Here is a 17,500-nt window from a genome sequence, read left to right as displayed (position 1 = left end):
CCCCCAAGGTACAGACCCCCCAAGATACAGACCCCCCAAGGTACAGACCCCCCAGGGTACAGACCCCCAAGGTACAGACCCCCCAAGATACAGACCCCCCAAGATACAGACCCCCCAAGGTACAGACCCCCCAAGGTATAGACCCCCCCCAAGGTACAGACCCCCCAGGGTACAGACCCCCCAAGATACAGACCCCCCAAGATACAGACCCCCCAAGATACAGACCCCACAAGGTACAGACCCCCAAGGTACAGATATGACACCACTAGATATAGATATGACACCACTAGATACAGTGCCTTGCGAAAGTATTCGGCCCCCTTGAACTTTGCGACCTTTTGCCACATTTCAGACTTCAAACATAAAGATATAAAACTGTATTTTTTTGTGAAGAATCAACAACAAGTGGGACACAATCATGAAGTGGAACGACATTTATTGGATATTTCAAACTTTTTTAACAAATCAAAAACTGAAAAATTGGGCGTGCAGTTTTATATCTTTATGTTTGAAGCCTGAAATGTGGCAAAAGGTCGCAAAGTTCAAGGGGGCCGAATACTTTCGCAAGGCACTGTATGACACCACTAGAAATACATATGACACCACTAGATATAAATATGACACCACTAGATATAGATATGACACCATTAAATATAGATATGACACCACTAGGTGTAGATATGACACCACTAGATATAGATATGACACCACTAGGTGTAGATATGACACCACTAGATATATATATATGACACCACTAGATATATATATGACACCACTACCTGCAGATATGACACCACTACCTGCAGATATGACACCACTAGATATAGATATGACACCACTAGGTGTAGATATGACACCACTAGGTATAGATATGACACCACTAGATATAGATATGACACCACTACCTGCAGATATGAATGACACCACTACCTGCAGATAAGACACCACTAGATATAGATATGACACCACTAGGTGTAGATATGACACCACTAGATATAGATATGACACCACTAGATATAGATATGACACCACTAGATATAGAAATTACACCACTAGATATAGATATGACACCACTAGATATAGATATGACACCACTAGATATAGATATTACACCACTAGATATAGATATGACACCACTAGGTGTAGATATGACACCACTAGGTATAGATATGACACCACTAGATATAGATATGACACCACTACCTGCAGATATGACACCACTACCTGCAGATAAGACACCACTAGGTATAGATATGACACCACTAGGTGTAGATATGACACCACTAGATATAGATATGACACCACTAGGTATAGATATGACACCACTAGGTGTAGATATGACACCACTAGATATAGATATGACACCACTAGATATAGATATGACACCACTAGATATAGATATGACACCACTAGGTACATATATGACACCACTAGATATAGATATGACACCACTAGGTACATATATGACACCACTAGGTGTAGATATGACACCACTAGATATAGATATGACACCACTAGGTACATATATGACACCACTAGGTGTAGATATGACACCACTAGATATAGATATGACACCACTAGGTACATATATGACACCACTAGATATAGATATGACACCACTAGGTACATATATGACACCACTAGGTGTAGATATGACACCACTAGATATAGATATGACACCACTAGATATAGATATGACACCATTAGGTATAGATTTGACACCACTAGATATGACACCACTAGGTGTAGATATGACGCCACTAGATGTAAATATGACACCACTAGATATAGATATGACACCACTAGATACCACTAGAGCTGTATCATTGCCTTTATCCGCTACGGATCCGCAGTCAAACGACCAACCCTCATCACTGTCTAACGCTCCCTAAAACACTTCTGTGGGCAGGCCTTTCTAATCGACCTGGCCCGGGTATCCTGGAAGGATATTGACCTCATCCCGTCAGTTGAGGATGCCTGGTCATTCTTTAAAAGTAACTTCCTCACCATTTTAGATAAGCATGCTCCGTTCAAAAAATGCAGAACTAAGAACAGATACAGCCCTTGGTTCACTCCAGACCTGACTGCCCTCGACCAGCACAAAAACATCCTGTGGCGGACTGCACTAACATCGAATAGTCCCCGCGATATGCAACTGTTCAGGGAAGTCCGGAACCAATACACGCAGTCAGTCAGGAAAGCTAAGGCCAGCTTCTTCAGGCAGAAGTTTGCATCCTGTAGCTCCAACTCCAAAAAGTTATGGGACACTGTGAAGTCCATGGAGAACAAGAGCACCTCCTCCCAGCTGCCCACTGCACTGAGGCTAGGAAACATTGTCACCACCGATAAATCCATGATTATCGAAAACTTCAACAAGCATTTCTCAGCGGCTGGCCATGCCTTCCACCTGGCTACTCCAACCTCGGTCAACAGCTCCGCCCCCCCCGCAGCTACTCGCCCAAGCCTCTCCAGGTTCTCCTTTACCCAAATCCAGATAGCAGATGTTCTGAAAGAGCTGCAAAACCTGGACCCGTACAAATCAGCTGGGCTCGACAATCTGGACCCTCTATTTCTGAAACTATCCGCCGCCATTGTCGCAACCCCTATTACCAGCCTGTTCAACCTCTCTTTCATATCGTCTGAGATCCCCAAGGATTGGAAAGCTGCCGCAGTCATCCCCCTCTTCAAAGGGGGAGACACCCTGGACCCAAACTGTTACAGACCTATATCCATCCTGCCCTGCCTATCTAAGGTCTTTGAAAGCCAAGTCAACAAACAGGTCACTGACCATCTCGAATCCGACCGTACATTCTCCGCTGTGCAATCTGGTTTTCGAGCCGGTCACGGGTGCACCTCAGCCACGCTTAAGGTACTAAACGACATCATAACCGCCATCGATAAGAGACATTACTGTGCAGCCGTCTTCATCGACCTGGCCAAGGCTTTCGACTCTGTCAATCACCATATTCTTATCGGCAGACTCAGTAGCCTTGGTTTTTCTGATGACTGCCTTGTCTGGTTCACCAACTACTTTGCAGACAGAGTTCAGTGTGTCAAATCGGAGGGCATGCTGTCCGGTCCTCTGGCAGTCTCTATGGGGGTGCCACGGGGTTCAATTCTCGGGCCGACTCTTTTCTCTGTATATATCAATGATGTTGCTCTTGCTGCGGGCGATTCCCTGATCCACCTCTACGCAGACGACACCATTCTATATACTTCCGGCCCGTCCTTGGACACTGTGCTATCTAACCTCCAAACGAGCTTCAATGCCATACAGCACTCCTTCCGTGGCCTCCAACTGCTCTTAAACGCTAGTAAAACCAAATGCATGCTTTTCAACCGTTCGCTGCCTGCACCCGCACGCCTGACTAGCATCACCACCCTGGATGGTTCCGACCTAGAATATGTGGACATCTATAAGTACCTAGGTGTCTGGCTAGACTGTAAACTCTCCTTCCAGACTCATATCAAACATCTCCAATCTAAAATCAAATCTAGAATCGGCTTTCTATTCCGAAACAAAGCCTCCTTCACTCACGCCGCCAAACTTACCCTAGAAAAACTGACTATCCTACCGATCCTCGACTTTGGCGATGTCATCTACAAAATAGCTTCCAATACTCTACTCAGCAAACTGGATGCAGTTTATCACAGTGCCATCCGTTTTGTCACTAAAGCCCCTTATACCACCCACCACTGCGACCTGTATGCTCTAGTCGGCTGGCCCTCGCTACATATTCGTCGCCAGACCCACTGGCTCAAGGTCATCTACAAGTCCATGCTAGGTAAAGCTCCGCCTTATCTCAGTTCACTGGTCACGATGGCAACACCCACCCGTAGCACGCGCTCCAGCAGGTGTATCTCACTGATCATCCCTAAAGCCAACACCTCATTTGGCCGCCTTTCGTTCCAGTTCTCTGCTGCCTGCGACTGGAATGAATTGCAAAAATCGCTGAAGTTGGAGACTTTTATCTCCCTCACCAACTTCAAACATCTGCTATCTGAGCAGCTAACCGATCGCTGCAGCTGTACATAGTCTATCGGTAAATAGCCCACCCAATTTACCTACCTCATCCCCATACTGTTTATATTTATTTACTTTTCTGCTCTTTTGCACACCAGTATCTCTACCTGCACATAACCATCTGATCATTTATCACTCCAGTGTTAATCTGCTAAATTGTAATTATTCGCCTACCTCCTCATGCCTTTTGCACACATTGTATATAGACTCTCTTTGTTTTCTACTGTGTTATTGACTTGTTAATTGTTTACTCCATGTGTAACTCTGTGTTGTCTGTTCACACTGCTATGCTTTATCTTGGTCAGGTCGCAGTTGCAAATAAGAACTTGTTCTCAACTAGCCCACCTGGTTAAATGAAGGTGAAATAAAAAAATTAAAAAAATATCAGACTGGTAGCTTAGCTCCCTCTACTGGTTCAGTCGTGGAACAGCACCTAGTCACACAGTCCAGTCAGCAGTAGACAATGCAGGCTGGTTGATAGATAGAGCTGTATCAGACTGTTAGCTTAGCTCCCTCTACTGGTTCAGTCGTGGAACAGCACCTAGTCACACAGTCCGGTCAGCAGTAGACAATGCAGGCTGGTTGATAGATAGAGCTGTATCAGACTGGTAGCTTAGCTCCCTCTACTGGTTCAGTCGTGGAACAGCACCTAGTCACACAGTCCAGTCAGCAGTAGACAATGCAGGCTGGTTGATAGATAGAGCTGTATCAGACTGGTAGCTTAGCTCCCTCTACTGGTTCAGTCATGGAACAGCACCTAGTCACACAGTCCAGTCAGCAGTAGACAATGCAGGCTGGTTGATAGATAGAGCTGTATCAGACTGGTAGCTTAGCTCCCTCTACTGGTTCAGTCGTGAAACAGCACCTAGTCACACAGTCCAGTCAGCAGTAGACAATGCAGGCTGGTTGATAGATAGAGCTGTATCAGACTGGTAGCTTAGCTCCCTCTACTGGTTCAGTCGTGAAACAGCACCTAGTCACACAGTCCAGTCAGCAGTAGACAATGCAGGCTGGTTGATAGATAGAGCTGTATCAGACTGGTAGCTTAGCTCCCTCTACTAGACTCTAACAGGGCTGTACTGCAGGTTAGACTCTAACAGGGCTGTACTGCAGGTTAGACTCTAACAGGGATGTACTGCAGGTTAAAGGATAATTCCCGAGAACCCAAAAGAACACGCACAAACACACACCTGTTCTCTTGTTGATGACCTCCACTATTGTAGAAGGGAAGTAGCCCACGCGGTCATTTCCTGTACGGTTGTCATGGATACAGCCCTTCCAGCGCCCGTCAACATGCTGCTCGAGAACCTGCCAGAGAAAACAAAGAAATTCAACGTAGCAGAGTAGAATATAATAAACAGAGAACGGAAGAATAGAGTAGAATATAATAAACAGAGAACAGAAGAATAGAGTACAATAGAGTAGAATATAATAAACAGAGAACAGAAGAATATAGTAGAATATAATAAACAGAGAACAGTAGAATATAGTAGAATATAATAAACAGAGAACAGAAGAATAGAGTAGAATATAATAAACAGAGAACAGAACAATAGAGTAGAATATAATAAACAGAGAACGGAAGAATAGAGTAGAATATAATAAACAGAGAACAGTAGAATAGAGTACAATAGAGTAGAATATAATAAACAGAGAACAGTAGAATATAATAAACAGAGAACAGAAGAATAGAGTAGAATATAATAAACAGAGAACAGAAGAATAGAGTAGAATATAATAAACAGAGAACAGAAGAATATAGTAGAATATAATAAACAGAGAACAGTAGAATATAGTAGAATAGAGTAGAATATAATAAACAGAGAACAGTAGAATATAATAAACAGAGAACAGTAGAATATAGTAGAATAGAGTAGAATATAATAAACAGAGAACAGTAGAATATAATAAACAGAGAACAGTAGAATATAATAAACAGAGAACGGAAGAATAGAGTACAATAGAGTAGAATATAATAAACAGAGAACAGTAGAATAGAGTAGAATATAATAAACAGAGAACAGTAGAATATAATAAACAGAGAACGGAAGAATAGAGTACAATAGAGTAGAATATAATAAACAGAGAACAGTAGAATAGAGTAGAATATAATAAACAGAGAACAGTAGAATAGAGTAGAATATAATAAACAGAGAACAGTAGAATATAATAAACAGAGAACGGAAGAATAGAGTACAATAGAGTAGAATATAATAAACAGAGAACAGTAGAATAGAGTAGAATATAATAAACAGAGAACAGAAGAATAGAGTAGAATATAATAAACAGAGAACAGAAGAATAGAGTAGAATATAATAAACAGAGAACAGTAGAATAGAGTAGAATATAATAAACAGAGAACAGTAGAATATAATAAACAGAGAACGGAAGAATAGAGTAGAATATAATAAACAGAGAACAGTAGAATAGAGTAGAATATAATAAACAGAGAACAGAAGAATAGAGTAGAATATAATAAACAGAGAACAGAAGAATAGAGTACAATAGAGTAGAATATAATAAACAGAGAACAGAAGAATAGAGTAGAATATAATAAACAGAGAACAGTAGAATAGAGTAGAATATAATAAACAGAGAACAGAAGAATAGAGTAGAATATAATAAACAGAGAACAGAAGAATAGAGTAGAATATAATAAACAGAGAACAGAAGAATAGAGTAGAATATAATAAACAGAGAACAGTAGAATAGAGTACAATAGAGTAGAATATAATAAACAGAGAACAGAAGAATATAGTACAATAGAGTAGAATATAATAAACAGAGAACGGAAGAATAGAGTAGAATAGAGTAGAATATAATAAACAGAGAACAGTAGAATAGAGTAGAATATAATAAACAGAGAACAGTAGAATAGAGTAGAATAGAGTAGAATATAATAAACAGAGAACGGAACAATAGAGTAGAATAGAGTAGAATATAATAAACAGAGAACGGAAGAATAGAGTAGAATAGAGTAGAATATAATAAACAGAGAACAGAAGAATAGAGTACAATAGAGTAGAATATAATAAACAGAGAACAGTAGAATAGAGTAGAATATAATAAACAGAGAACAGTAGAATATAATAAACAGAGAACGGAAGAATAGAGTAGAATATAATAAACAGAGAACAGTAGAATAGAGTAGAATATAATAAACAGAGAACAGAAGAATAGAGTAGAATATAATAAACAGAGAACAGAAGAATAGAGTACAATAGAGTAGAATATAATAAACAGAGAACAGAAGAATAGAGTAGAATATAATAAACAGAGAACAGTAGAATAGAGTAGAATATAATAAACAGAGAACAGAAGAATAGAGTAGAATATAATAAACAGAGAACAGAAGAATAGAGTAGAATATAATAAACAGAGAACAGAAGAATAGAGTAAAATATAATAAACAGAGAACAGTAGAATAGAGTACAATAGAGTAGAATATAATAAACAGAGAACAGAAGAATATAGTACAATAGAGTAGAATATAATAAACAGAGAACGGAAGAATAGAGTAGAATAGAGTAGAATATAATAAACAGAGAACAGAAGAATAGAGTACAATAGAGTAGAATATAATAAACAGAGAACAGTAGAATAGAGTAGAATATAATAAACAGAGAACAGTAGAATAGAGTAGAATATAATAAACAGAGAACAGTAGAATAGAGTACAATAGAGTAGAATATAATAAACAGAGAACGGAACAATAGAGTAGAATAGAGTAGAATATAATAAACAGAGAACGGAAGAATAGAGTAGAATAGAGTAGAATATAATAAACAGAGAACGGAACAATAGAGTAGAATAGAGTAGAATATAATAAACAGAGAACAGAAGAATAGAGTAGAATATAATAAACAGAGAACAGAAGAATAGAGTAGAATATAATAAACAGAGAACAGAAGAATAGAGTAGAATAGAGTAGAATATAATAAACAGAGAACGGAAGAATAGAGTAGAATATAATAAACAGAGAACAGAACAATAGAGTAGAATAGAGTAGAATATAATAAACAGAGAACGGAAGAATAGAGTAGAATAGAGTAGAATATAATAAACAGAGAACGGAACAATAGAGTAGAATAGAGTAGAATATAATAAACAGAGAACGGAAGAATAGAGTAGAATATAATAAACAGAGAACAGAAGAATAGAGTAGAATATAATAAACAGAGAACAGTAGAATAGAGTAGAATATAATAAACAGAGAACAGTAGAATAGAGTACAATAGAGTAGAATATAATAAACAGAGAACGGAACAATAGAGTAGAATAGAGTAGAATATAATAAACAGAGAACGGAAGAATAGAGTAGAATAGAGTAGAATATAATAAACAGAGAACGGAACAATAGAGTAGAATAGAGTAGAATATAATAAACAGAGAACAGAAGAATAGAGTAGAATAGAGTAGAATATAATAAACAGAGAACAGAAGAATAGAGTAGAATATAATAAACAGAGAACAGAAGAATAGAGTAGAATAGAGTAGAATATAATAAACAGAGAACGGAAGAATAGAGTAGAATATAATAAACAGAGAACAGAACAATAGAGTAGAATAGAGTAGAATATAATAAACAGAGAACGGAAGAATAGAGTAGAATAGAGTAGAATATAATAAACAGAGAACGGAACAATAGAGTAGAATAGAGTAGAATATAATAAACAGAGAACGGAAGAATAGAGTAGAATATAATAAACAGAGAACGGAAGAATAGAGTAGAATATAATAAACAGAGAACGGAAGAATAGAGTAGAATAGAGTAGAATATAATAAACAGAGAACGGAAGAATAGAGTAGAATAGAGTAGAATATAATAAACAGAGAACGGAACAATAGAGTAGAATAGAGTAGAATATAATAAACAGAGAACAGTAGAATAGAGTAGAATATAATAAACAGAGAACAGTAGAATATAATAAACAGAGAACAGTAGAATAGAGTAGAATAGAGTAGAATATAATAAACAGAGAACGGAAGAATAGAGTAGAATATAATAAACAGAGAACGGAAGAATAGAGTAGAATAGAGTAGAATATAATAAACAGAGAACGGAAGAATAGAGTAGAATAGAGTAGAATAAAATAAACAGAGAACAGTAGAATAGAGTAGAATATAATAAACAGAGAACAGTAGAATATAATAAACAGAGAACAGTAGAATAGAGTAGAATATAATAAACAGAGAACAAAAGAATAGAGTAGAATATAATAAACAGAGAACAGTAGAATATAATAAACAGAGAATGGAAGAATAGAGTAGAATATAATAAACAGAGAACAGAAGAATATAGTAGAATATAATAAACAGAGAACAGAAGAATAGAATACAATAGAGTAGAATATAATAAACAGAGAACAGAACAATAGAGTAGAATAGAGTAGAATATAATAAACAGAGAACAGAAGAATAGAGTAGAATAGAGTAGAATATAATAAACAGAGAACAGAAGAATAGAGTAGAATAGAGTAGAATATAATAAACAGAGAACAGAACAATAGAGTAGAATAGAGTAGAATATAATAAACAGAGAACAGAACAATAGAGTAGAATAGAGTAGAATATAATAAACAGAGAACAGAAGAATAGAGTAGAAAAGAGTAGAATATAATAAACAGAGAACAGAACAATAGAGTAGAATAGAGTAGAATATAATAAACAGAGAACAGAAGAATAGAGTAGAATATAATAAACAGAGAACAGAAGAATATAGTAGAATATAATAAACAGAGAACAGTAGAATAGAGTAGAATATAATAAACAGAGAACAGAAGAATAGAGTATAATAGAGTAGAATATAATAAACAGAGAACAGAAGAATATAGTAGAATATAATAAACAGAGAACAGAAGAATAGAGTATAATAGAGTAGAATATAATAAACAGAGAACAGAAGAATATAGTAGAATATAATAAACAGAGAACAGAAGAATAGAGTATAATAGAGTAGATTATAATAAACAGAGAACAGAAGAATATAGTAGAATATAATAAACAGAGAACAGAAGAATAGAGTATAATAGAGTAGAATATAATAAAAACAGAGAACAGAAGAATATAGTAGAATATAATAAACAGAGAACAGAAGAATAGAGTATAATAGAGTAGAATATAATAAACAGAGAACAGAAGAATATAGTAGAATATAATAAACAGAGAACAGAAGAATAGAGTACAATAGAGTAGAATATAATAAACAGTGAACAGAAGAATAGAGTAGAATAGAGTAGAATATAATAAACAGAGAACAGAAGAATATAGTAGAATAGAGTAGAATATAATAAACAGAGAACGGAAGAATAGAGTAGAATATAATAAACAGTGAACAGAAGAATAGAGTAGAATAGAGTAGAATATAATAAACAGAACAGTAGAATATAATAAACAGAGAACAGAAGAATAGAGTAGAATAGAGTAGAATATAATAAACAGAGAACAGTAGAATATAGTAGAAGAGAGTAGAATATAATAAACAGAAAACAGAAGAATATAGTAGAAGAGAGTAGAATATAATAAACAGAGAACAGAATAATATAGTAGAATAGAGTAGAATATAATAAACAGAGAACAGAAGAATATAGTAGAATATAATAAACAGAGAACAGAAGAATAGAGTAGAATAGAGTAGAATATAATAAACAGAGAACAGAAGAATAGAGTAGAATATAATAAACAGAGAACAGAAGAATAGAGTAGAATAGAGTAGAATATAATAAACAGAGAACAGTAGAATATAGTAGAATAGAGTAGAATATAATAAACAGAGAACAGTAGAATATAGTAGAAGAGAGTAGAATATAATAAACAGAGAACAGAAGAATAGAGTAGAATATAATAAACAGAGAACAGAAGAATAGAGTAGAATATAATAAACAGAGAACAGAAGAATAGAGTAGAATATAATAAACAGAGAACAGAAGAATAGAGTAGAATAGAGTAGAATATAATAAACAGAGAACAGAAGAATAGAGTAGAATAGAGTAGAATATAATAAACAGAGAACAGTAGAATATAGTAGAATAGAGTAGAATATAATAAACAGAGAACAGTAGAATATAGTAGAAGAGAGTAGAATATAATAAACAGAGAACAGAAGAATATAGTAGAATAGAGTAGAATATAATAAACAGAGAACAGAAGAATATAGTAGAATAGAGTAGAATATAATAAACAGAGAACAGAAGAATATAGTAGAATAGAGTAGAATATAATAAACAGAGAACAGAAGAATAGAGTAGAATATAATAAACAGAGAACAGTAGAATATAGTAGAATGTAATAAACAGAGAACAGAAGAATAGAGTACAATAGAGTAGAATATAATAAACAGAAAACAGAAGAATAGAGTAGAATATAATAAACAGAGAACAGAAGAATAGAGTACAATAGAGTAGAATATAATAAACAGAGAACAGTAGAATAGAGTAGAATATAATAAACAGAGAACAGAAGAATATAGTAGAATAGAGTAGAATATAATAAACAGAGAACAGAAGAATAGAGTAGAATATAATAAACAGAGAACAGAAGAATAGAGTAGAATATAATAAACAGAGAACAGTAGAATAGAGTAGAATATAATAAACAGAGAACAGTAGAATAGAGTACAATAGAGTAGAATATAATAAACAGAGAACAGTAGAATAGAGTAGAATATAATAAACAGAGAACAGTAGAATAGAGTAGAATATAATAAACAGAGAACAGTAGAATAGAGTACAATAGAGTAGAATATAATAAACAGAGAACAGTAGAATAGAGTAGAATATAATAAACAGAGAACAGAAGAATAGAGTAGAATAGAGTAGAATATAATAAACAGAGAACAGAAGAATATAGTAGAATAGAGTAGAATATAATAAACAGAGAACAGAAGAATAGAGTACAATATAGTAGAATATAATAAACAGAGAACAGAAGAATAGAGTAGAATATAATAAACAGAGAACAGAACATTAGAGTAGAATATAATAAACAGAGAACAATAGAATATAGTAGAATATAATAAACAGAGAACAGAAGAATAGAGTACAACAGAGTAGAATATAATAAACAGAGAACAGAAGAATAGAGTACAATAGAGTAGAATATAACAAACAGAGAACAGAAGAATATAGTAGAATATAATAAACAGAGAACAATAGAATATAGTAGAATATAATAAACAGAGAACAGAAGAATAGAGTACAACAGAGTAGAATATAATAAACAGAGAACAGAAGAATAGAGTACAATAGAGTAGAATATAATAAACAGAGAACAGAAGAATATAGTAGAATATAATAAACAGAGAACAGAAGAACATAGTAGAATATAATAAACAGAGAACAGAAGAATAGAGTACAATAGAGTAGAATATAATAAACAGAGAACAGTAGAACATAGTAGAATATAATAAACAGAGAACAGTAGAATATAGTAGAATATAATAAACAGAGAACAGAAGAATAGAGTACAATAGAGTAGAATATAATAAACAGAGAACAGAAGAATAGAGTACAATAGAGTAGAATATAATAAACAGAGAACAGAAGAATAGAGTACAATAGAGTAGAGTATAATAAACTGAGAACAGTAGAATAGAGTACAATAGAGTAGAATATAATAAACAGAGAACAGTACTTCTCTACCTGTTCCTGTTATCTCCTGCATCTATCCTTCTCTAACTGTTCCTGTTATCTCCTGTATCTATCCTCTATCATTCTCTGCCTGTTCCTGTTATCTCCTGTATCTATCCTTTATCTACCTGTTCCTGTTATCTCCTGTATCTATCATTCTCTATCTGTTCCTGTTATCTCCTGTATCTATCCTTCTCTAACTGTTCCTGTTATCTCCTGTATCTATCCTTCTCTACCTGTTCCTGTTATCTCCTGTATCTATCCTATATCCTTCTCTACCTGTTCCTGTTATCTCCTGTATCTATCCTTCTCTAACTGTTCCTGTTATCTCTTGTATCTATCCTCTATCCTTCTCTAACTGTTCCTGTTATCTCCTGTATCTATCCTTCTCTACCTGTTCCTGTTATCTCCTGTATATATCCTTCTCTACCTGTTCCTGTTATCTCCTGTATCTATCCTATATCCTTCTCTACCTGTTCCTGTTATCTCCTGTATCTATCCTTCTCTAACTGTTCCCGTTATCTCCTGTATCTATTCTCTATCCTTCTCTACCTGTTCCTGTTATCTCCTGTATCTATCCTCTATCCTTCTCTACCTGTTCCTGTTATCTCCTGTATCTATCCTCTATCCTTCTCTACCTGTTCCTGTTATCTCCTGTATCTATCCTCTATCCTTCTCTACCTGTTCCAGTTATCTCCTGTATCTATCCTTCTCTACATTTTCCTGTTATCTCCTGTATCTATCCTTCTCTACCTGTTCATGTTATCTCCTGTATCTATCCTCTATCCTTCTCTACCTGTTCCTGTTATCTCCTGTATCTATCCTCTATCCTTCTCTAACTGTTCCTGTTATCTCCTGTATCTATCCTTCTCTACCTGTTCCTGTTATCTCCTGTATCTATCCTTCTCTACCTGTTCATGTTATCTCCTGTACCTATCCTCTATCCTTCTCTACCTGTTCCTGTTATCTCCTGTATCTATCCTCTATCCATCTCTACCTGTTCCTGTTATCTCCTGCATCTATCCTCTATCCATCTCTACCTGTTCTTGTTATCTCCTGTATCTATCCTTCTCTACCTGTTCCTGTTATCTCCTGTATCTATCCTCTATCCTTCTCTACCTGTTCCTGTTATCTCCTGTATCTATCCTCTATCCTTCTCTACCTGTTCCTGTTATCTCCTGTATCTATCCTCTATCCTTCTCTACCTGTTCCAGTTATCTCCTGTATCTATCCTTCTCTACATTTTCCTGTTATCTCCTGTATCTATCCTTCTCTACCTGTTCATGTTATCTCCTGTATCTATCCTCTATCCTTCTCTACCTGTTCCTGTTATCTCCTGTATCTATCCTCTATCCTCTTCTAACTGTTCCTGTTATCTCCTGTATCTATCCTTCTCTACCTGTTCCTGTTATCTCCTGTATCTATCCTTCTCTACCTGTTCATGTTATCTCCTGTACCTATCCTCTATCCTTCTCTACCTGTTCCTGTTATCTCCTGTATCTATCCTCTATCCATCTCTACCTGTTCCTGTTATCTCCTGCATCTATCCTCTATCCATCTCTACCTGTTCTTGTTATCTCCTGTATCTATCCTTCTCTACCTGTTCCTGTTATCTCCTGTATCTATCCTCTATCCTTCTCTACCTGTTCCTGTTATCTCCTGTATCTATCCTCTATCCATCTCTACCTGTTCCTGTTATCTCCTGTATCTATCCTCTATCCATCTCTACCTGTTCCTGTTATCTCCTGTATCTATCCTTCTCTACCTGTTCCTGTTATCTCCTGTATCTATCCTCTATCCCTCTCTAACTGTTCCTGTTATCTCCTGTACACTCTGACTCAGTGAAAACACAGTCAGGAGATCAACAGGAAAAGATACAGGATCAACAAGAAGATACCCACAGTCCTGCGTGTGTGTGTGTGTGTGTGTTTGTGTGTAAATGCATTGTGTGTGTGTAAGTGCAGTGTGTGTGTGTGTGTGTGTGTGTGTGTGTGTGTGTGTGTGTGTGTGTGTGTGTGTGTGTGTGTGTGTGTGTGTACCGTGATGACGTCCCCAGCCTTGATGTTGAGGCTGGTCAGGTCGTAGTTGTTGCAGTAATCCTTCAAGGCCCTGACCTGGAGGGCTGCTGACGCATCTGAGAGAGACAAGACGGTTTAATACCACACATACAGACACACACACACACAGACACACACACAGACACACACACACACACACACACACACACAATGCATTTACAGACACACACACACACACACACGCTGCACTTACACACACACAGACACACACTCCGGCACACACACACACACACACCCACACCCACACACCACACACACACACCACACACACACACACACACACACACACACACCACACACACACACACCACACACACACACACACCACACACACCTGTACCTCTGAGTAGCTGTTTGATCTCTCTGCTGGCCTGTGAAGCAGAGAACTGGTAAACTATATCCAGGGCAGTCTGGCTGTAGGTGTTCCTCACCGCTGCATTGATACCACTCTGTAGGGACAGGGATTAGGATTAGGATTATAGTTAGGATTAGGGTTAGGGACAGGGATTAGGGTTAGGGTTATAGTTAGGATTAGGGTTAGGGACAGGGATTAGGGTTAGGGACAGGGATTAGGATTAGGGTTAGGGACAGGGATTAGGATTAGGGTTAGGGACAGGGATTAGGGTTAGGGACAGGGATTAGGGTTAGGGACAGGGATTAGGGTTAGGGACAGGGATTAGGATTAGGGTTAGGGACAGGGATTAGGGTTAGGGACAGGGATTAGGATTAGGGACAGGGATTAGGGTAAAGATAAGGATTAGGGTTGGGATTAGGGTTAGGATTATAGTTAGGATTAGGGTTAGGATTAGGGTTGGGATTAGGTTTAGGGTTAGGATTAGGATTAGGTTCTAATTCACTAGTGCCTCTACCCTGGTTCTAATTCACTAGAGCCTCTACCCTGGTTTTAAACCTGCACTAGTGCCACTACCCTGGTTCTAACCCTGCACTAGTGCCTCTACCCTGGTTCTAACCCTGCACTAGTGCCACTACCCTGGTTCTAACCCTGCAATAGTGCCTCTACCCTGGTTCTAACCCTGCACTAGGGCATCTACCCTGGTTCTAACCCTGCACTAGGGCCTCTACCCTGGTTCTAATGCACTATAGCCTCTACCCTGGTTCTAATTCACTAGTGCCACTACCCTGGTTCTAACCCTGCACTAGTGCCTCTACCCTGGATCTAATTCACTAGTGCCTCTACCCTGGTTATAATTCACTAGTGACTCTACCCTGGCTCTAATGCACTAGAGCCTCTACCCTGGTTCTCACCCTGCACTAGTGCCTCTACCCTGGTTCTAATTCATTAGTGACTCTACCCTGGTTCTAATTCACTAGTGCCTCTACCCTGGTTCTAATTCACTAGAGCCTATACCCTGGTTCTCACCCTGCACTAGTGCCTCTACCCTGGTTCTAATTCATTAGTGCCTCTACCCTGGTTCTAATTCACTAGAGCCTATACCCTGGTTCTCACCCTAGTTCTAATTCACTAGTGCCTCTACCCTGGTTCTAATTCACTAGTGCCTCTACCCTGGTTCGAATTCACTAGTGCCTCTACCCTGGTTCTAATTCACTAGTGCCTCTACCCTGGATCTAACCCTGGACTAGTGCCTCTACCCTGGATCTAACCCTGCACTAGCGCCTCTACCCTGGATCTAACCCTGCACTAGCGCCACATTTACACAAAAAAGGCAGAAGTGAGGCTGAACCTGTTGAGGTGTTTAAAAGAGGAATTCAAATCAGGTTAGTTAGTGTTGGACTGATGCTAAGGGAACGATCAAGGCCAGATCAGGTTAGTTAGTGTTGGACTGATGCTAAGGGAACGATCAAGGCCAGATCAGGTTAGTTAGTACTGGACTGATGCTAAGGGAACGATCAAGGCCAAATCAGGTTAGATAGTACTGGACTGATGCTAAGGGAAAGATCAAGGCCAGATCAGGTTAGTTAGTGTTGGACTGATGCTAAGGGAACGATCAAGGCCAGATCAGGTTAGTTAGTGTTGGACTGATGCTAAGGGAACGATCAAGGCCAAATCAGGTTAGTTAGTGTTGGACTGATGCTAAGGGAACGATCAAGGCCAGATCAGGTTAGTTAGTGTTGGACTGATGCTAAGGGAACGATCAAGGCCAGATCAGGTTAGTTAGTACTGGACTGATGCTAAGGGAACGATCAAGGCCAAATCAGGTTAGTTAGTACTGGACTGATGCTAAGGAAACGATCAAGGCCAAATCAGGTTAGTTAGTGTTGGACTGATGCTAAGGGAACGATCAAGGCCAGATCAGGTTAGTTAGTGTTGGACTGATGCTAAGGGAACAACCAGTCTTCCCACAGAGCTCTGCCTCATGCAGGGGTCAGGGCTTAAGGGTCGGGGGTTAATGATTAAAGGTTAGTTGTAGTTCCTCTTACATCCAGCAGGAGGCGAACCGCCTCAGTCTTCCCACAGAGAGCTGCCTCATGCAGAGCCGTGCCAGCCTTGGTCTGTCTGTTGATGTCTATTCCAGACTGGATCAACAGCCTGGGGACCACACAACACACACACACACACACACAACACAACATACACACACACACACAACACAACATACACACACAAACACAACACAACACAACATACACACACAAACACAACACACAACATACACACACACACAGATATTTTTTTAATAATTGTTTTATATATTTATTTGTCCCAAATATGTTCATCTGGACAGTTTTTGTCGATCGCTTGAGCACATTTGTCCCAATAAATACTAACTAGAACTATCAATATACCCTAA

At 37.6% G+C, this 17,500-nt stretch overlaps 1 protein-coding gene across 6 annotated transcripts in view; it reads right to left on the bottom strand.

Moving 5' to 3' along the window:
- The window catches only part of LOC110516853 (caskin-1), a 135,352-nt gene that overhangs the window by 57,126 nt on the left and 60,726 nt on the right, over positions 1 to 17,500 (bottom strand). For all 6 annotated transcript variants that reach the window (XM_036972308.1, XM_036972309.1, XM_036972311.1 and 3 more), the window contains exons 7-10: positions 17,130 to 17,238; positions 15,070 to 15,178; positions 14,691 to 14,785; positions 5,215 to 5,332 (exon numbers count right to left, since the gene is read on the bottom strand). In XM_036972308.1, coding sequence (XP_036828203.1) covers positions 5,215 to 5,332; positions 14,691 to 14,785; positions 15,070 to 15,178; positions 17,130 to 17,238 — 431 coding nt within the window. The remainder of the gene's footprint in view (positions 1 to 5,214; positions 5,333 to 14,690; positions 14,786 to 15,069; positions 15,179 to 17,129; positions 17,239 to 17,500) is intronic.

This window comes from Oncorhynchus mykiss, unplaced genomic scaffold, assembly GCF_013265735.2.
Source record: "Oncorhynchus mykiss isolate Arlee unplaced genomic scaffold, USDA_OmykA_1.1 un_scaffold_140, whole genome shotgun sequence".
Lineage (NCBI taxonomy): Eukaryota > Metazoa > Chordata > Actinopteri > Salmoniformes > Salmonidae > Oncorhynchus > Oncorhynchus mykiss.
The sequence above is the reverse complement of the archived record's forward strand: the minus strand, read 5'-3'. Positions and strand labels throughout refer to the sequence as shown.